Consider the following 21,104-nt stretch of genomic DNA (forward strand, 5'->3'; position numbering starts at 1 on the left):
AAATGTGTGACTCACTGGATCCTGAATTAGACCTTTTTGTGCTGACCTGTGGTAGTTAAGCTAGTCTGTGAGGTTGAAACAGAAATGCTTGCTATAGTTACAGGTAACCGTAGTAAATTCTTGGTGAATGACAGGTCAAGGGAAGAAGCGGAGTCGGTTGTTAAAGCTTCCTCATTAAGCACAACCCACACCCAAGAAATCCTAGGTTGAGGTGCTGCAGGAAAACTAACTTTGAATTAATTATCTAGGAAAGCACGGTACCAGCTCTTCCCAATTAAGACTGCCTTGCCGGCAGATATACCCAAAACCCCATTCATGGTTCGTCCCTACTTCACAGTGTTGTAGCAGTATCACAGGAGCTGTGGGGCTCTTCAGGGACATGACGGCTTGCTGGCACTGATGCAGCTCAACAGCCGCTTGGTGCATCAACCCTTCTTCGTTAAATGCCCCGCAATGCCCCACTTTCTCTTGCTACCATTTGATCACTGTTGCAAGCCAGTCAGGAAGGGTGGCTGAGCAATCTGCGGCTTGAGGGAGAGTTACAGATGTGCAGATGAAGTGGAGCATCCAGCTGTTTCAGGGGGAGCAGATATATAATTAGCCTTTTCCCCTTAATGAATCTCCCCTCTGAATCTCGTGGGCTGGAGCAGCCTGGTCCCTGCAGTGTCCTCCCCACTGCATGGTGCTGGAGAAGGAGATGCCTTCCCAGCCCCATTTTCCTCTCTGCATGGAGCCTGGGAGAGCAAGAAAGCCCTCATGCAATGTCCAAATGGAGACGGAGCAGGTGCCACCAAAGGGTTTGCCTTCCTCACCTTGTCAGTGCCATGCCACGGCTGCTGGAATGTGGTTGCTAGCTGTCCCCGGAGAGTAAACATGACCCGCGCAGAGCACGGCACTATGCGTGGACAGGAGACAGGGCAGGGTGTGCAGCATTGTGCAGTATCTTGTATCATCTTAGGGCAGCTTAAGCTTTCCTAGTTGCTGTGGCAGCATAATACTGCCTATAATTAAGGACAAACAAAACAGTGTATGCTTTAGGTATATCCCATTTCGCATTAGCCTGTAAGGAGGATAAATTAGAAGATAAGGCTGAATTTAGTAGGCTTTGTTCTTGGAGACAGAAATGACTCTCAGGACAGCATGTTTAAGAGCAGAACATCATTACTGGTATCATTGCTAATACTGCATCATACATTTACACAGTGCTTTATCAGCAGACAGTAAGCCAGGCTTCCTGCTATGAAGAGCTCATCTGTGATGACTGTGAGACTGATGGGGAAACAGAGATGAGACACAGAGCTGTAGTCCCGCAGAGGGAGGAGGTAAAGAAATTGGAGTAGCTGAGAGGAGAGGGAAGGTAGAGTTTTGGACGTTGGCACTGCTGAGTTAGAACACTGCTGAAATTATGAAAAATGTCCCAAAGGCCAATAGATCTGTGATCAGGATATGGCTATTTAATTAGAGGGGGGAGGCACTGAATCATTAGCCATGGTGGAGAGACAATGGTGAGGATCTGAGAGGGCCTAAGGGAATTGGCTGAGAAAGCGAGGGTGGTGGTGACCAGATGAAGAAGCACTGGGCATCTAGGAATCATTTGTCTTGGAAAACAAAGCTCCCCAGTGTAGAGGGTTAGGGATCATGGTATGAACCAAGGAGAGATCGTGCAAAGCATCAGTGTCAGGGAGGTGTTTGGAAGGAGAATCCTTACCTGGATACCATGGGCCACAGGGGTTGTGTGGGAGCAGGTTGGGCTATGCTGGAGGTGGCAAAATGAAGCAAGGAGGGGGCCTGGTGCCAACCAGATTGGCACGAAATAGAAAAAGGACGAGACAGTGAAAGAGGGGAAAAAATGGATCTAGTGATGTGGGAACCTCATGGTGAGGTTGGGATTTTGGAGAGGATGTTCTAGCTCTTTACTCCAGTTACATAGCAAAAGCAGAATTGGGGCACAACAAAACATTTGCAGTGTTTTCTCATGACCAGATGCCTTGAAGATCTTTGTCATGTGAGGCTGCCTCTGGGGAGAGCTGATTTTTGTCAGCCCCAAGTACCTTGATGGATAATATAGGAGGTTCTGGAGCACCAGAAGATGTGGTGACTTTTTGACTGGCTCTAGGTGGATCAGTGCAGACTGCTGTTGCAGCAGTTGGGTCTTGGATTAGCTCTGTATTCTGAGACATTAATGATGCCCAGGAGGAAGAGCAAAGCAGAATAATTTAAAACAGATGTGCTCACACAGATGTGTCGGAGGGGAGAATCTGTGCTTTCAGAGCCACCCAAATTTGAATTTATTTGTGGGGGTAAACGGTGGTCAGTGGAAGGAATCTTAAACTAGGGAAAAGTCTGAAGTATTTATGGATAATCTTGACTGGAGTTGTGCAGATATTTCTTCTTACTTGGTCCTCTCTCTGATCTGCTTTCCTAAAATTAATATTTTCTCCCTTAACTTAAGGATTTTTCATATGATCCTTTCTATATTTTCTCTTTCATCCATAGCTGAATGCACCTGCTTATTCTGTTTTCCTGAATATATGGAATCTCACTGTTGTCTAGCTACCAGAGTCTCTTTTTCCCTTTGGCTTCTTCCCTTCTTTCTGCCCTTCCTAGCTTGTCAAGAGGAGCACTTCTCTCACCTTCCCCCAACCCCAGCCCTCCCCATCTGCCTGGGTGCCTTTTTGGTTCCCGGAGTCCTGAAGAGCAGTGCTTGTTCTGACTCCGTTATTTGGGGCTCCTCAGCTCGGCGGCAGTGGCAGCTGTGCCGGTGGTTTTGCTGCAGTGGGAACAGAGCATTCCATAGGTAAAATGATAACGGTGACTTTCCTGCAGGGATGTAACTTGACAGTTTGCACCTGTTTTGCAACTTTATGAGTGACTTTCAGACTCTTCCAGTAACGTATCTAACTATTTTAATACTTCGTTAAGACAGACAGACTTAGCAGGCAAAAGAGTAAAATCAGACTGATAGTTAATTGAATATTTAGTTCTCATGGCTGACTTGCAGTCACTCTAACACTCAGTTTACTGTGTGCAGGATGCGGTTTGCAGGGCAGATGGACTTTCAAGTGGCACTCTCTCTATTCTGAGCTAGACCGCTTTGCTTGCTTGTGCTAGTAGCAAAATGAGACATCCCACATTATCATTTATAACAAAAATGAAATGTCAAGCCAAAATAATGCACCAGCACTACAGCTGCAGTGCTTGATCAACTGCAGGATTACTCTGAAGGTACTTTTAAATTCTCTGTGAAATAGCAGTGAATTTTGGCTTTCTAAAACTTCCCTCATCCTTCCTGCTGGAGGATGGAAGATGTTTCTTTTGGCAGAACATTTCAAAGAGCTTAGCCAGTACCTCGCTCAGCATTAGTTAGTGCTGCTTTGCTGGTCATCACAGAGTGATGCTCTTGGGGTTGCTTTCTGCTTTGTTGGGCTTTTCGTGTCCTCAGTGGTGGAGCTCACTTATTAAGAAGCACTGCCCTATGGAGCTTTTACTGTGAGGAAATGACTCAGTGGAAGTTAATCAGCATAAAATGAATCTAATCTAAACGTTATTAGTGAAGCTAGTTGGGAGTCCAGGGCAAGCTTCAGAATGTTCTTTGATAATGTCTCTCAGGCAGGTCTTCAGGAGTTGCTTATTTCTGCTGAAATTTGAAGTTAGCATCTTTGGGTCAGAAATAATCAAGTCTCTCTGTCTGCAGTGATGGAAGAACATGCATCTCACATTTTCCTGCTAAGTGCTATTTTAAATGGTGCTGCAATTGTGGCCTATTATGCCTTGAGAAGTATCGTTTCAGAACTGATGTCAGTTAAATAAATCACAGGGACGCTGGGCTTTAAGAAGTCCCTCCTCTGTTTAAAAATACTTATTGTGTGGGCATATGACTTCTGTACGTCAGTGATTTCCACTGCATCATTTAATGCTGTCAGTGACCATTTAACTCGCTAACAGTAGGAATAAGTAAATGCCCCCCTGAGAAGTTATTTGCTTGGCAGTATAGGTGTCAAGCCTTTGACAAAGCATCTGAAATAAAACCTGGCTGAAGCAGGAATGGATCCTCTGTAGATTTTCTAGATGTGCACTAAAATGTGGAACTGAGGGAGCTGGAGGTGATGAGAAAGGTATGTCTGTGGGGACAGCGTGTTGGGGCAAAGGAAGGTAACCTGAAAACACAACCCACCTGAAAACATAACCCACCCCAGAGCTTTTATGGTAAAGGAGGCTTTACAGTCACAGATGCTAACTTGTATTCAGACTGCTATATGTGACTGGCAATGTGAAAATACTGGATATCCCCCTCGTTTTGTCCCCCTCTTTCCTGTCTGATGTTTGCCTGAACCTTGTGCTTCAGATGAACCCCTTGTTAGCCATGTCCTGCATTTTCTCTCTCATCCTTTCCACTCACAAACGTGCCTGTTTCTTCCCTGGAGCAGCCTGAATGAGCAGAATGCTTTCCCTTTTCATACCAGATTGTTTTTGGTGACTAGCATGGAGTGTAATATCCTTTGTAACAAAAATAATTTATTGCCTGGTAAGTCATTTTGATACTGGCTCCTTTCTGTAGTATTGGGAGCTGATATTGCAGGGCAAAATTTTAAGTGATCTATTTAAGTAATTACTTTAATAATGAAGGGCTAGTTAGCACCATTGTTTCTGTTCCATTACTTTGTAGTTTTAAAATTGTCTTTTATTACTTTTTCTTGATAGAATACAAATGAGACTAGAATTTTATTTCCTCAACCTGACTGTTTCATGAGTCTATGTCTCACTGGCAAATAAGTCCAACTTTTTTGCCTAAGGAGCATGCTTAGATTGATGTGGTTCTGCCTGCTTTAGCTCAGTTAGTTCATGAAACGGGACGAGGAAATATTGCTGGCATTCAGGTAGCTGTATTTTCAATACATAGCTATCTATACAGTGTGCAGCCTGGGAACTGACATATTTCTATATTAGGTGTTGACAGTCTTGCTTACATAAAGATTAACCTACACAGGTTTTCAGCAGTTTGTCATATGGTACAATTGTAAACAGCAAGTATGGAAGCACAGCAATATGTTCATCTGCTCTTGCTTTGTTTAACATCATTAGTGAACAGAGCTGGAAATGGTATGCGGGAGGCTGCGGTGACTAGCTGTTATTCTGATACATATATAAAAAAGTCAGTTCCTGAACCCTGGTCCTGGCTGCTGAAGCAATGTTCTTTGGACAGAAAAGTGTCTTAAATCTGCAAGCTGAGGAGAATATGGAGCTGACATCACTCACAACAATTTTGTAGCAGTGACCTCAGAAACTGCTGGTTTGGGAGAGTGGAAAAAATGGTTGGAGTGTAACAGTTGGTGCTTGTGAAGATCTTTCCTTTGGTGTTTCTTAAACTTGGGGAAAAATTATGGAGAAAAGCTGTGAAAATTCCTTCTTGGATTCCTGTATGCAAATTACTTGAATGCTTGAAAATGGGCTTGGTTGGTTGCTTCTGTTTAAATAATAATGTGTAGCTGAGAGGAGGGATCAGCTCTTGGGTCTGTACAGCATGAAGAAGCTCTTCTGATGTCACGGGTAGCCTGCAGGTTTGCTTTAACTTGCCATATTCCAGAAGTCTATTTGAGTTTATCCCAAATGGCTTTGCCTGGTCTTTCCGTGTGGTGCCTGAATTCGGGTGAGTCTTGCCTATTGCTTACCAATGCATTAAACCTGAATTCTATACTTTATGAAGATCTGAATAGAGTACATGGAGAGCAACAAGGATGGTGAGAAATCAAGGAAACTTGACCTGTGAGGAAAGATTGGAACTTCTTCATTTGTAAAAGAGAAGGCTGAGGTGTGGTAGTGGTCTTCATACAGATAACAGCTGCTGCAGCAGAAGGAAATAAGGTCCTCTGCATGTCTGCTGGGGAGGTGGGGGAAAACAAGAAACATAAATTCCAGCAAGGCAGACTTATGAGAGACATGAGGTGTGAATTTTCTAACAGTAAGAATAGTTAAAAACTGGAATTGATTGCCTTGGGAGGCTGTGGACTTGCTTTTACTGGAGGTTTCTAAGAACAAGTTGGACAAATATTTATTGGGAATGTATTAGGTAAAGTTCATCCTACCATTGAGCATTGGGAAAATGTAGATAACCTCTTAAAATCCCTTCTGGACCCATCTTCTCTGATCAGCTGTGAGCAGATGATGTCAACATAGCTGATTTTTATTTCTGCTTTGCTGATTTTAATAAGAGATAGTAAGAGAAAATTAAGAGGTCACTCAAAGTGAGAGGCTGAAATTCAAGCCTGAGTTGCAAGATTATGCAATGTGCAAGAGGCAAGGCATGAACTTAATCTCATATTGGAGATACTTTCTCTCATAATGTTGCCTTGGTAATATCTCCACAATATTAGATGTGGTTTGACATTTTGGAATGTTTCAGAATAATGGTATTCTATTGAAACTTTATTACCATCACCCGTTATAAAAATGCTATTGTTTAAGGCTGTGCATTGTGACCCAGATGAACTAATTATTTATTGAGGAAGTTGAACCACTGAAATAAGGAACATTAATTGTTTGTTCTTCCTGGCAGTGCTTCTCGACAGCATTGCTGGGACAGCTAAGCAAACAAAGGTTTGGTGCTGTACTTGTGTAATGGTACTAAAGTGAGGAAAGCCTTTATATCCTCCTGAAGCTGTATATGCAACACAGGAACCTAGTAAGCTTGTTCTAGGGGGAAGAACAGACCGTAACCTCAAAATTTAACATATACTTTATAAGTGATTCCTTGGACAAAATTTATTGTAGGAATACAGATGGTGCCTGTCCTTTCCAAGCCTTCATGACAGATTTAGGCATTCTCAGTTTTCTTATTAAAAACGGCTCTTTCTGAACCAGATTTTATTTTCCAAATCGAATGCTGTTAGTGGAAATGAATACCTTGTTTATTTTTAAGTTTGCTTTGGGATTTTGGGTAGCAACTGCACTGTTTCATTGTGCTACCTTTCTAATTTTAGAACCACAAATCAAACAGTAATAGCAATAATAAAAGTAATAATGCCAACCAAGTTTATACTGTGAGTTGCGGAAGGCTCGAGACAGAGTGCTGGAGGGTGTATTGTAGGACATCCGTCTATTTGTTGTCTGTATTGACGAGTAATTAAGGAAACAATAACTGGAACTGCAGATACAATGACAGACTGTGACTTTCCCACTGCTTCCTTTGGAGCTGGTTTGCAGTGGGAAAGACTTGGGATATTGGTTATGTGGCAGAGGAGTGATGCCTTGTTGGGCTGGGAACTGGGAAAGTTTGGAAGAGTCTTGCTTTACAGTAGACTGATTCCCAGTGTAAACCTGCATTCAGAATTTTGCAAGCTTTGCAGAGGGTTCAGAATCAGGACAAAAATTGCTCCCATGAATGGCTGTCAAGGTCAAACCAAAACTCTTGAGTAAGTGTACTCTTGAGTAAACTCCAAAGTTCAGGATATTTAAGGCTTGGACTGTACTATTCTTTGGCCTTGACCCTCTCCGTGAAGCCCTTAAACATTCTCACAATATGAATAATGACAGTGATCTCTGAAAGATAAAGCTGGCTAATAACACTAAAACTGTTAATAAGTAATGAGTCATGCTGAAATGAATGTGCAGAAGTTTTCTTTTATCATTTTTGTCAGTGGAGCTTAATAATGGGAAGCAGGACTCCCAGTTCTATTTCTGACTTTTGGCAGTTTGTCTGTAAACCCACCATGTCAATTAAATCCTCTGTATCTCTCTCAGTTGACCCATTTCTAATATGTGTCCCAGAGTATATTTCACTCTTCCTTCTGAAGCTTAATAAAGTCCACAAAGTGTTAAGCAAAAATTTTATAATTTTGCATAGTTATAAAAGTTTCAAATCTAGTTTTCTTTTTCATGGAGAAATTATGCCAGAAGGAACACTGTTCTTTAGGGATTTAAATTGTGCTGTTTACTTTCACAGCTATAATGTGCAGAACGTGTACAGTGACAGTAAGCTAGAAGCAGCTTGCTGTACATAAGAATATCTGAAATGTCATATTAACCACAGAGACAGAATTTAAAATAAAAAAATGTATGGTTCTTTTAATGGGCAGGCTTTGTAGCTACTGTTGTTGCAGTCTTATTCCCTAGATGCTGAGCATTATGTAATTGAATCTGGCCATGCTTTTCCTCACTGGCCTCATCCATGCATGGCAGAAATGCTAGTAATCTGTAAATTGTGTGGGGGAAAGAGCGGGTTAGAGACTGTCCCTTGTCACTTGATATTTGAGTGCCCCTGCATGTACCATATATTAGTTTTATTTTCTACCGTGACACCGAGCTATGAGAAAAGAAGTCTCCAGAGCATCTTAAAAGATATCTTCTATTAAAGATGGAAAGAGTTAAGCAAAATGCAGACAGTAGATCTCACAGCCAGAGGTAAAAATAATATACATGGGTGTCTCTCATGCTTTAATTGGAAGAGAGGCATGAGTGTGGTGCTTAGTTTTCCTTGCAAGAATGTTTTGTAGAAGAGTGCTTGGTGGAGGTTGAATGGGGAGAGCGAAGGTAGGTGGAAAGCGTACATCTGTGTCAAAGTTGTGACAAAATGCTTGGAAAATACCCAGAAAAGCAAATGACTGTAACACTTAAGTTTTGCATCATATCCCCTAGAGGTCATAATTTTCCCTGTGAGGAAACAGAAGTTGATATTGGAGAAGGTCACACAGCCACTGTGGTGCTGAAGATGGATGTGAGGGCCTCCGGTGCAAGATTAAATTTGAGAAAAAGAAGCAAATCGGGAAATAGGCCTGGCACCTAATTAGGCTCCTGCAGAAAGTGATCTGGTATGAGCCCAACTTCTGTCTTTCTGGTGCTAAGCAGAGAGGGCCCAGTTTATGAGAGCTTTGCTTTCCCTTTCTTCATGGGACAAATTCCACCTGAGAAAAGGAATGCTAGAGAAAAAAAGTACTGGAAACTTAGGTGTAAATTCACTAATGGGTTGTTGGATAAAGACTGCAGAAAATCCAGCACTCTGGAGTGTCTCAGAAGTGGCTCCCTGTAAATACATATTTTCATGAATTTTACTGAAGTACGGAGTTTTGTGAAGTTGGATTTTGTTTAATTTAGTTGGGCCCATGTCCAAACCAGCCTGGCCTATGTTTTGGCCTAATGAGTACTTGGCTGGGATGCCACCAAGTATGTTGGTGGTGCTGCAAGAAGTGCATAGAGATTTATGAGTCTGTATGTGGTGCTCTTTGCCTGGACCAGTCCAGGAGCCCAAGCAAAGCATATGACGGCTGCTGCCCAGCTGGCTTTCGTAGCAGTTAAAGAACTGACTGCTTTGTATAGCAGCTGAGAGTGACAGTTGCTAACATTCATATTCAGAGTCTACAGTTCGATAGTGATGTTTCATTGTGCCTAAATAGCCTTGTTCTTTCCATTAGATCCTTAACTTCTCCCTTTTAGAAAAAAAAAACCTAAAACCAAACCCAACGAGCTGTTCCGTGCTGCTGGTACAAGATGTCTGTGATGTTCCTACTCCAGAAACAACCTCATTTTAATGTTGGGCAAAGTAATTCTTGCATTCAAACACGAAGAGGTTGTAATTAAGCTTTGTGCAGTGCTACCTGAAAAGAGATGCTTTTTAACTGTGAACCACATACATCATTATTAGTGCAGTTGGCCTGTTGCCCATCAAAGCACTGATTATTTTCTACAGCAGCTACTCCAGTTCCTCTGCTTTTTCAGTTTCCTGTTATCTCGCATGGACATCAGCAGTCCCTTTGCCAAATTTCTTAGTAAAATCATGGCACTCCAGACTCATAGGAAGACGATTTATCAGCACTGTAGCAGTTAATTGCTTTAGCTAGCATATGGCACTGTCCTTTGAACAGTGGAAATGCAGAAAGTGTGTGAATACTGTTGGAAGTGAATCACTTTGAAAGTTGTTCCGTCTTGGTGAGGAAGTTAAGACAACTAGTAATTGATTTGGTAGCTTAGATCTGCTTTTTGAAATGGTCCAAAACTCTATTGCTGAGCTATTTTGAGAGATGCTATATTTTAAAAAGGCTGAATTTTCTGTTTGTTTGTTTATATACTTTGCTTAGCTTGGCCTTTTTGGGTGCATTTACTCATTTGGGTGTTAGTGCTTAGTTAGCTGCTTGAATACACAATTCCTGAATAAATTTGTCCTTTGTATGTCATTCTCTTGCATGTATGTTTCCCAGAGGAGCTCCTTCAGCCAGATCTATTGAAGGAATAATTATTTCATCAGGATTTAATGTATATCTTGATTGCACTTTGAAGACATTCTCTTGAGGAGTTTTTATCATTTCAACAAGGGATCATAGCATGTAAACAAGGAAATAAACATTATCTTTCACATTAATCAACAAGATGATTAAATAATAACCACAATTGTTAATTGGTACTTGGAGATAGAGGGTAATGACTGTCTTGAGTTCCACAATGAGAGCACCAACAGGTAGAGACTCTTCTGCACAATAAAGCTGCATATAATTTAGGAGGCATTATGGTTTTAATGTGCAGCTGCAACCATAGTGAAGTTCTGCAACTGTTTGCCTGGTGTCCTATTTCAGGCATATGTTTTCATACTGAATGAGGTATTAGCAAGGGTATTTGCGATTTAGGCAGTTAAATCAGTTCTCATTGCCACCAAAAACCTGAGGTTCTGTATAAACCTATGCTTGCAGTGTTTTGCTTTGCTGTGGGACACAATTCCTGCTGGTTTCAGGATGCGGCAGGAGTCAAAAGCTGCTTCTTTCCTCAGAGGCAAAAGTCCAACTTGTCCCTCACAAGGCAGTGGCTTCTGGCTCCCCCTGAGTTTGGAACTACAGCCTCATTTTTTCATCACACGAGTCTTTGTCTTCTAAATACTGCAGTGTTTGTAGAGGGAGAATGAAGCATGTAGGGGGTCTGCACCTCTAGAACTTAATGAAGGAAAAATGTCCAGGAGTTTAACAGACACATTTGGGGATGTAGAGCATAGGACTGGGAATTTTGGAGATCTGTATTGAGAGTCCTGCCCCTCGTACTGACTAGCTGTCTAATCTTGACCCAAGTGAGTAATTTTGCTCTCAGACACAACCAGTTCTTTGTACTGTAACTCATTTGAAGCAAGTAGTGCTGCTGGAAGAAACTGTGCAGCCCTCCTGCTCTCAGTGTTCATTTTTGCTTCTAACTTACCATAAATATAACCAAAGGAAGAGTTTCCTTCTCTGATCAGCTTACTGAGCTGACTCAGCCTGAGGCTGCCTGATCACTGGATTCATGACAAGGTTAGAGGTCTAGATTTCCATGAATTAGGTATGACAGCAAAGCACTGTTTTAGTTTCTCCGTATGTCTGTTGCTTATAATACTTCACAGATGCTAATACCAGCTCATTCTCACTGAAAAGTGCTTGGAGGTCCTGGGCGGAAAGGCATGATGAAAATATAAAGTAGCCATTGTATAAAGGGACTTTTTGTCATCATGTATTTGTAAACTAATTTGTCCCAAGTCACAGGCTTTTGTATTGCAAGCGTGGATCAGAATAGTGCTTTGCCCCCAGAACACCTGTTGGCATCAGTAGCATGGTCACAAGTCACCCACACATGCTGGCAGTGTGACACTTCGCATTTTTGCTGGCTTAACAGTCATTCAAAGTAATGTTAAAAGATAGCGTGTTGGATGCTTTTACGATATCTGTCTAAGGGTAGGCTATCTACTGACAGTCTCAGGGTCAGATCACACATGGCTTATTCAGGTGGCAAAGCTTTCCTTGGCTTTGACAGAGCTGAGATTTCACCCTCACTGCCAGCCCCAGTTGCCCAGCGTGTGCTCACTAACACATATATTTGTTCTACTTAACTCTGCAAGGTGATTTTTCCTATGTGTGTTTTGATGTAGAGTTGAGTTTCTGGTTTTTTTTCTTGCTATACTGTTTGGTGTTGCTGAAGGGGAATAGCAGAAAAAACTGATTATGTTCCTGTTCTTATTCACAAGGAAGAATGTTACAATTTTAATTGTATGTTTTAATTTTTCCTTCTTCTTCATCTTTTATGTTTTGAAATTCTGCATTTCAAAAGCAGGATCATTATCATTCAGAACATTAAAGCATGTCTCTCTAATAGCTTTCCCTTTTAATGTGAAAGAATGAAATTGAGGAGGAAAAACCAATCTGTCTTGAAGGAAATTCTCTGTTATCTAAGGATTTTCAGTGCAGCCAACAAGAGAGGATCTTGAGCTCAGCTTACTTGGAGTGTTATTCTCTGCCTTGAGTAACTTGTAGAGTTCAAAGAACCACTTTCATAATGTTATCACCAGCAAAGTCCATCTGGTCCTGCCAGTGACAAGGGGATTATTTCAGCTTTTTATTACGTCAGTGAGATTTTAGCATTTTAGGCTTCAGCTGTCAAGCTGTTGGGGGAAAGAGGGGAAAGTTAGATTGTAATTGGAACTCTGTTGGGGGAGAAATTAACTGAATATTTTGCCAGTAATTTTTCTACCCATATTTCCTTCTATTAGTCTCCTGATGGTTTGTCCTTATGAAATCAGATTGGAACGCAATGACTTGATTTGTTAAGCAGGCAGTGATGACAATGAGCATCTGTTTGTCTGGTCCAGATTCCCATTAACACCTAGTAACATTGTCCTTTCTTGCTATTACTTTTATACAGAGCAGCACAGAAGCTTAACCTGTCTTCGAAGAGAAAGAAATACCATCCGCCCCTGCCACACACACACGACTTCTCTATTTATGCTACTAACTTTAGTGGCATCCTGCAGCTCTGTCCTCCCCCAGCACCACCATGCCTTCTGAGAGCTGTGTCCAAAATCAAGGACAACCCTGGCATTGGAAAGGTAACTTTGGATTTTGATTTTTTAAAATAGTTTTCTAGATGAATTTTAACAGGGCTGGAAGCTTTCAGCCTAGAACAGGGTTGGATAGCCTCAAGGGAAGGGTCTTGGGATAGACAGATAACTACAACTGTTTGAATGTGCCTGAGAGCTGTTATCACCTGTTGACTTTGGAAAGAGTTGGCAGCCTCAGAGCAGATTCAGTGCTAAAGTGTTGGCTTCCTTGGAGCCAGTTAACATCACTGACAACAACATTGGCAAAGGTTGTTTTGCCTTTCCGTCTATTAAAGCAAGAGACAAATTTTCCTTTGGCATCACTGGTCCAAAACCAATGCACATAGAGGCTTCAGCTTTGGCAGAAGTAGTGTCTGCATTGCCAGCAAGGCTCAGCCACTGGTGCTGGTACTGTCTGTCTGCTTGAGGTTAAGGAGATGCCTTGAGGGGGCTTTGTTTCCCTCTGCTTCACATGTCATTGTAAATCAGGAGTATGGAAATGAACTAGCAGGTAGAGAAATAGATGTCTCTCCAACTTAGGAAATACAGCACCTTTAAAATTGTAAAATTTGTGCTAATTTTATTTAAAATTAATGAAAATGGAACCCAATTATTTAGAGCTTTATTCATATTTATAACTGTTTAATCACCCACGCAGCACAGTCTGAATACTTATTTACATAGGTTACAAGAGATTAGCGTTTGAAGATAGAATTGAAGAGAGCTAAAATACACACCTTGAGTAACCATACAAATCAGCATTAACATAGAGATTGTCAGCCTCAATACCTGTAGCTGACAGTGTTGTTCACGGAGAATACTCTGTATTTCTTAAGTCAGTGAGTTTGTGCTAAATGGAAAACAAAGGAGCAATTTGGGCTGTTTTAAGCAGGTGGAAACTCACAGACAAAAACTGTTTTTCTCCTGTTTTACCAGTGTGTTAGAAAAGAGGATGTAGTATTACATGGTGGAATACAGCAAACCTGGCACAATAATTTAGAGACTCCCAGGTGGAGGAGGATCTGCTAAGGAACACCCTTTCTATGTGTGTGTTTTAGCAGAGCCCATTTGTTGTCCCTGCCTCTTCTCCGTGAGGCTTAGCACTTGGCCGTGGCACGAGGAATAACAGGGAGCGTGGCATTTCTGAGGCTCTTTGCCTTAGGAAGACCTTTAAAGCATGCTTGTATCTCCTTGTGCCTGCAGCGCAATAAAACTGTCTTTGGACCTCACTGCACTTGTGTGCCTGCAGCTATGTGTAGCCAAGAGATTTCAGCCTTTTTCCTATGCTTTGAGGGTGGCCAGTGGAGCTTACCAGAATGGCTTGTGCCTTGTGGAAAGCTCTGGTTTATCTGGTGTCTTCAAACAGATCAACAAAGTCTAGTAAAGATCAAATGCATGAGCCCAGATGGCAGGAGATTATATGCCTTGGGTCATGTGGTCTACCTACTTTCTTCATTAGTGAGCACAGCAGAGGGCTTTCAAAGGGAAGAGCTCTACCAGAATGCCAAGGGGCATGGCAGAACCTGGAGAAGCTACGCTGTTCAGCTGTCTGAGCTTCTCCTCCAACATGGGATATATATGTATCCCATGCTGGCAATGTGGGTGGTATTTCTCTCCTGCCTGTCACACTACACCAAGAATTTCCAGACTTTATGGGTCAACAAGCTGCTGTTGACCCTCAAATGTCTCTGTTGTTCAGCTCTCAGCTGGAAACGTTATTGAAGATACTGTTTGTTTGGGCCCAGGGTTCCAGCTGTGTCCTTCTCACCACGTACTTGTTGACCACAGTTTGGAAGAATCCTGTTCTGTTCTGAAGAGGATAAGAGCTCTCTGCTGATTGAATCAACCCTTTAGTTCTTGAGTTAAGACCTAGACCATCCAAATTGGTGATGGGGTGTGCTAGTTACTAGTTTTAATGCTCCTCAAAAAATAAAGTAACTAGGCATCTTCTTTGATCCACAGTTTAAAATATGCAATACCTATTAAACATCTCTCTTAACCCATTCCTCTTTTGCAACTTTATAAATTACAGTGTTTGCTCATAGAAGAAAACCTCCAGCAATATAGCTTTTTGTAAAAATTATGAGTCAGCACAAATGAAATTTCATGTATCATAATTTTTAGAACTTGTGGTCAAAGGAAAAGTGTCAGTCCCATATAGCTGTTCTTTTAATACTAAACACTGATAGTTTCACCTTCTCTGAGCAATGCTGAGAAGCTTTTGGTAGCATTTACCCCACTGTGCAGTAACGTTCTCCATTATAATTTCCTCTTCACCAGCTTCTGCTGATCAAGATTTAGTCAGTTAGTATCTCATTATGAGGATGATGGGAATAAAGTAATTACCTTTCTTCCTCACTGCTTTAAGTATCATAGCAATTGAGAGAAGAATCAGCAAACGCTGGTAGATGTGCTGTGGCCCTCTGTTAACTTCAGTCCCTCTTCTTCTAACAGCTTTTTACTTTACACTCCTCCTGGTTATCTTTTTCCGTGGCTTTTTCTTGCAGCCTGTCCAATAATAAGTACAAGATATGCATAGGGGACAGAATCACTGATGGATTCTGGAGTCACTTTTTCCTGCTGCAGCATCTGTGGCTGTGGGTGGTGCTCTCCTTGGTTTGTCTGATCGTTCCCAGGTCAGCGGTGTCCCTCGCCCTATTATTACTCTGGTTACAGTGGGTTAAGCAGCTGGTGGGGTAGCCTTTTCCTTCCTCACCTCCCGGCTTGCTGCTGTTTTGTCTTTCATGGTTAGTTATGATGTGGAGGACTGGTTCCTTGCTGGTTTCTGCTGTACAGGTAAGAATGTAGCAGTGCTGATGGGCTGCCTAATTCCCACCTAACACCTTACTAAGCTGAGAATGACCCATTGAGGACCAGTTCTCATTCTCCTCAAGGAGGTGATTTCTATGAGCACAGATGGCTTGACAAGTTTTAGTTCCCTTCTTGTCAAATGGTTTCTTCCAGAGCAGGACAGGATTCCATAGAGAAATGTGCCTTTTCTTACTGTGAAGGGGCTGAAGAGATAAAATTTAAGGAGAAGAGTATAAGTTATGTGAGAATGAAAAATGGAGTAACAAGGTGGAAACGGATGAAGTGTCCAAGATAGTTCAGTGGGAGCAATGTGGCTCCCTTTATGAAAAGCTGAAGAGGTGAATGATATGTCAACTGTGTGGAAATACTGTTTATATTAGGAGGGAACTACTGAGTAAGGCCTGAATACTGCAACGACTAATTATTATCTGTAATGACACACTCCTGATAGTCCCATTTCTTTTGTAAATCTGCTGAAAGCTTAGAGCAAAGTACATGTTGAAACATTTACAATGACCAATATGATTGGCTTTCTGCATTTCCCCTGCGATGGTAATTCTTAACATTTTTTCCCCCCACTGATGCTCAAGGTTGTCTTTTAGCTGGTATTCAATACATTATAAGAGACACAGGAACAGAATGTGGAAAATGTGATGTCACTTTGGGTCCAAAAGGGAAAAAAGGGCTCCAGAGGGAATCTAGAATTATAGTTTCATAGGGCTGACTTTCAGACCAGGCAACCAGGCTAAGTGGTTGAAACAATAACAAAGGTAGAAATTAGCAGGCAGGGATTAATGGGATATAGTAGGGATAGGTTGATGGAGCTTTTACAGGCGGAACACATATGTTAGCGTTCTGTGGAAGAGTCAGCGAGCATTTGAATAGGGTTGGTCTGGTTGATAGAGTGTATTTGGATTTTGAAAAAGCTTTTGACAAGTTCCCTGACCTAGGTTTCTTAAAAAAACCCTAAGCTGTCATGTATTTTCTAGTGTTTTAATAACTGGTAGGAAACAAGAGGGCACATTTCACACTGGAGCAAAGTTAGCAGTGGTGTCATATGGAGGTCCATGCTGTTCTGTGTCTTCCTAAATGGTTTGGATGAAGTGGTGAAGCTGCGTATTCAGAGCAGCCAAAGCTAAAACTGATTGTGAATACTTGCAAAAAGATCTCACAACACTGAGGTTACTGAGTGGATAAAGAGGCAGATGGACTTTAGTATTGATTAACACAAGGTAATGTACATAAGAAAAGGAGCTCTAACTATGCATGCACAAATGATAAGCTGTAAGGAAATCAGGCATGACCGTAACCCGTTTTACCAGCCATCATGGAAGCTACAGCATTAGGTTTGTTATCATGAGTCTGAGCTTCTAAAGAAATGCTTTATTGACTGTTCAGGAGGCAAGAAGTTTAAGCATCTTTAGTTTTTGGGGGTCTCTAACAGTATGTGGTATAAATACATGTTCCTCTTCAGGCTCATAATGTTTAAATAACAGTCACTCATTGATTATTTTTCTTTACTGGCCTTCTTCCTTGATGTAATATCTTTAAAGAAGTTTAATAGAGGATGGTAACAACTGAAGAAATGTAAAGATTTACCCTCCTCCCCCATGTATATCTCTAAATAACCTTCTCAGAGGGGAGCTATTGCTGTGGCTGAGCAAGGGAAGAGCTGGATCCTTAGACTCCAGCATGCAGAAGCAGCAGCTGTGTGTGTTTTGCTGCTGGTACAGAGTTGGACCCCAGTAAGCCTAAACCTTTGGAAAAAAGACCTCACCAAACAAATTAACATCTGTACCTGGAATTTTAACTTCCTTATTTGATTTGCACTTTCAAAGCTGCCCTACCATGACTATTGGCTTTTCCTGCCAAAGAAACTCCCTTTGGCCAAAGCACTGATTCAGTGGAGAGCTTCCCCATGCATTAAGTTCTTTTCATAGATTTCGAAGTTAAACACATGAGGAAGAATTATTCTGAATTGGGGTACAGGACAATTGAATCTAAGGAACTGGTTGATTTGAGCATAGACAGCATCAGGACTATCTTGGGTGTTTCTATAGTGACTGGAATTGGAATTAGGAGTCTGGCTGACAGGTCCTGTCACTGATTGTGGGACCTTATCTTGAACTTGTGAGCTCGATGAACATTTGGGGAAGGGAAGAGGCTTGAATTCTTGCTTTTTGTAAGCTGTATGACTATAGCAAAGGCAGTAACTGTGCACTGTCAGAACTGCTGGAGGAGGCAGGAACGTGAAAAGACTGTGGTGGCCAGTTCTTGCACTTGAACTCAGTTATTGATTATTTTGAGCCCAAGATCTAAATTTGTTCTTAGTCTCACATCATCATCTCCATGCATATCATACAGTTCTGCTGTGGTGAAATTGCTATATGGCTTTTTATGGTTGAATACATTTGTGGTTAGAGACTTACTACAGTAGAGAGCCTATATGTATCTTTTGCAATTTCTATATTTCTAATTTTATAATTTCTCATTGTTTCCAGTACTGTCTTGGAAGGTGGGAAATAAATGTCTTATTAATTTCTTTTACATTTCACAAATACCATTTTTTGCCCGTATAATAATTTCAGCAGGAGTGTGTGGACTTGTCCTGTGATACAAATCTTTAATTAAGCCTTTTGCTTAATTTTCTTTACTAAGAGTGCAAGATGTTATACACTCTTACAGGTGCTTGCAGGGTTTGTCCATGCTCACGAATACCAAGCAGGGAAAAGTTTTTTTAAAAAAAAAAGAAAATAATTTTAGAACTGTAGGTCTGTCTGGGACCAGTTTTTCATATAATCAACAATAATCAAACTCTCATGCACAAAGGAAAATCCCACTACCCATGCAAACTGGATACTGAAAGGAATTTTGCTCACTTCTGAAATGTAATGTAGCAAATTTCATACCTTTCTCTTGAATGTGCCAAAAAATCAGAGTCCAAATCGTTTAGCTGAATCCTACTTAAAAGGCAATGATCCAGTACAGTATGATTCTTGTAACTGAATCATTTTTGTGGTCTCTCTGGGTGTTATTAAATTTAATGTCAGAATAGTAGGAAAGACGTCTGAAAGCCATTTAATATTGTCACTGGAAAGAAGTTAGATTATGCTCAATTTCTGACATTAATGTGCTACTTAAGATAATTTATCATATTGTGGTATTAAAAAAGACATCCTTTTTACAGTGGCTGCTGTGTAGCATTCCAATTTGCTATTTTTCTTTAGCATGGTAGGAAGCCTTTTTCATGCAAAATGTTTTTTCTGGGGCTCTATTCAGCTCATTCTTTATAATACTGCATCACTTACAACAGCAACTTTAAGTGCTTGTCTCTTCCAAGGATCCTGTCAATTTTTTATGTTAGAATGACAGAATCCTCCTATGTGAGACAATTGAAGTGGAGCATTTAAAGAGAACCTGAATTGTCAGACATGTTTCTTGGACAGGTATATACATACTGGTCTCCATTTATGTGTTTCAGACATTTACTTTCATTTATGCTTTACCAAGCCATAGCTAAGATACTGCTAATATGATTTACTGATCATGCAGGGTTTTCTTAAGTGTGCTGTATGTCCCATTCACTGGTTCTTACGATGGTTTGATGACGGATAACAAATAGGTACTTAATTTTGTCATCTTTATTGCTGCTTGTTTCCTAATGACTAGAGTGTTATTTCTGATATAAATCATGTATCATACTAAGTACTCTTCTATCCATGTATGTAGTCCCATTTCATCCAAGGTATATACATCCCTGCTGAAATGCCTTGAACTGCTTAAACAAAAATGTGGAAAAATTAGATAAAAATACACAATTTCTTCTACTTTGTTTTCACCTTTAAAAGTGACATAGTTTTCTTCATGTCTCCTGGGAGTAGAGAGTCAATTCTTCTTTAATAGAGTACAATACAGAAGTGATTTTTTTTTTTTTTTAGGTTTTCCCAGGGGAGCTAGATGGTCTATGCTAGCATGGCAATTTTGCATATAAATTTGCCATCCATTGGTAGTGGCAGTATATGAAAGGCTTGTAAGAACTACCCACAGTAAACCAATTTAGCAAGGGTTATATAGCTGTCAGTTACAATTAAATCCATGAAAAATATTGGCTCTGAACTAGGACTTTTGTAATTTGATTTACACTGTAGTTGAAAAATAAATAAGTGATTTCATTGGAAAATGGTCTTTATTCAACTGAATGTGAATTCTTTGTAATTTTTTGCTGAGAAATCTTAATTCAGAGTGGTGGATGTCTAAACATAGTTATTTAATTAACCTGCTGTTATACGCCATTTTGTGAACATTGGACAAAATTAACTTCCTGGCTGCACGATGCCTGTCAAGGATGTGCGTTTCCAGGGAATATTTAGTGTCCATTCAAATTTGATATAATGACATTTATTGCTAAAGACCAAATTGCTTGTTCATTTAGGGATTATGATACCACTGTAATGCAGAATATGACCAGCATTTTTAGAATGGATTCCAGTACAGTGCCAGCACTTTCCCAAAATACAGACAGATAAAGTCAGAATTTATTTTAGTAAAAACGGCTTGAGCGCATGTATTTTAAAATTTTACATGCTTTTTAATTCATTCCTTCTATTTTTTCCTTCTCATTCTGTCTAATTTGAAACTTGTCAACTATACAAGCATCGAATGCTAACAAAGCATGACTATAAACACATGAACACTGCACATCCATTGATTTCAAAGGAGGTACCATATGTTACAGTTATGCCTGTGCTAACATGCTTGGCTGGGTCAGGGTCTTAATTTCCTCAGCATTCAAAATGCCATGGAGTCTAGTCATTACTTAGTGAATTAGTGGAGTCTTCTCCGTCTACATGCCTGCCCCAAATTAAACCACATAGAGTATTTGGCACCCTTCACTCCACTGAAAGAGGAATGAGTTATATATAGTATTTTTTGTATTCATTGTCTAAAACATGTAGTAGAGGTCTGTGATAGTCTTAGGAACGGAATCCAAATCATCTGGTTCTTTAAGTGTGAGACTGTCCTCCCCCTGTGTCTGGTCTCAGAGTTGATAGCCTTTCCATCTCTTTTGATTACGGGGTAATAATCAATGTGAACCTGACTGTCTCGGTCTCCTGGCTGTTTCTGTCTAAAAATGTGTAGGATTGTGTCATTCTCTCTGTTATCACTGGCTCTTTTCTCTACAAATTCAGCCTTGGATGTGATTTCTTCTGGGACGACGCATGCCTCACTGGTCTTGGAGGAGTTTTGTGTTCATTGATGCGTGGCTTTGCCGTAGCACCATTCAATTCAGCATATCCAAAATATATGGGCCGTATTAGACAAAACTGCTAGCTTGCCTCTGGCCATCAGTCTCACATTCATGTCAGAGACTTGCTTTGAAATTTGGGCTTCACGGCTTTTTGGTCTGTCTCTTACTTTTTCCAGACCTGCTTTCTGACACTGACACATGCTTGATGTTTTGCACTATCTTGACCAGTCC

At 40.8% G+C, this 21,104-nt stretch overlaps 1 protein-coding gene across 2 annotated transcripts in view; it reads left to right on the forward strand.

Annotated features, from left to right (window-relative positions):
- KIF26A (kinesin family member 26A) overlaps positions 1–21,104 on the forward strand; it is a 101,490-nt gene that overhangs the window by 57,351 nt on the left and 23,035 nt on the right. For both annotated transcript variants that reach the window (XM_072866001.1, XM_072866002.1), the window contains one exon: positions 12,640–12,823. In XM_072866001.1, the coding sequence (XP_072722102.1) occupies positions 12,640–12,823 (184 nt within the window). The remainder of the gene's footprint in view (positions 1–12,639; positions 12,824–21,104) is intronic.

This window comes from Ciconia boyciana, chromosome 6, assembly GCF_034638445.1.
Source record: "Ciconia boyciana chromosome 6, ASM3463844v1, whole genome shotgun sequence".
NCBI lineage: Eukaryota > Metazoa > Chordata > Aves > Ciconiiformes > Ciconiidae > Ciconia > Ciconia boyciana.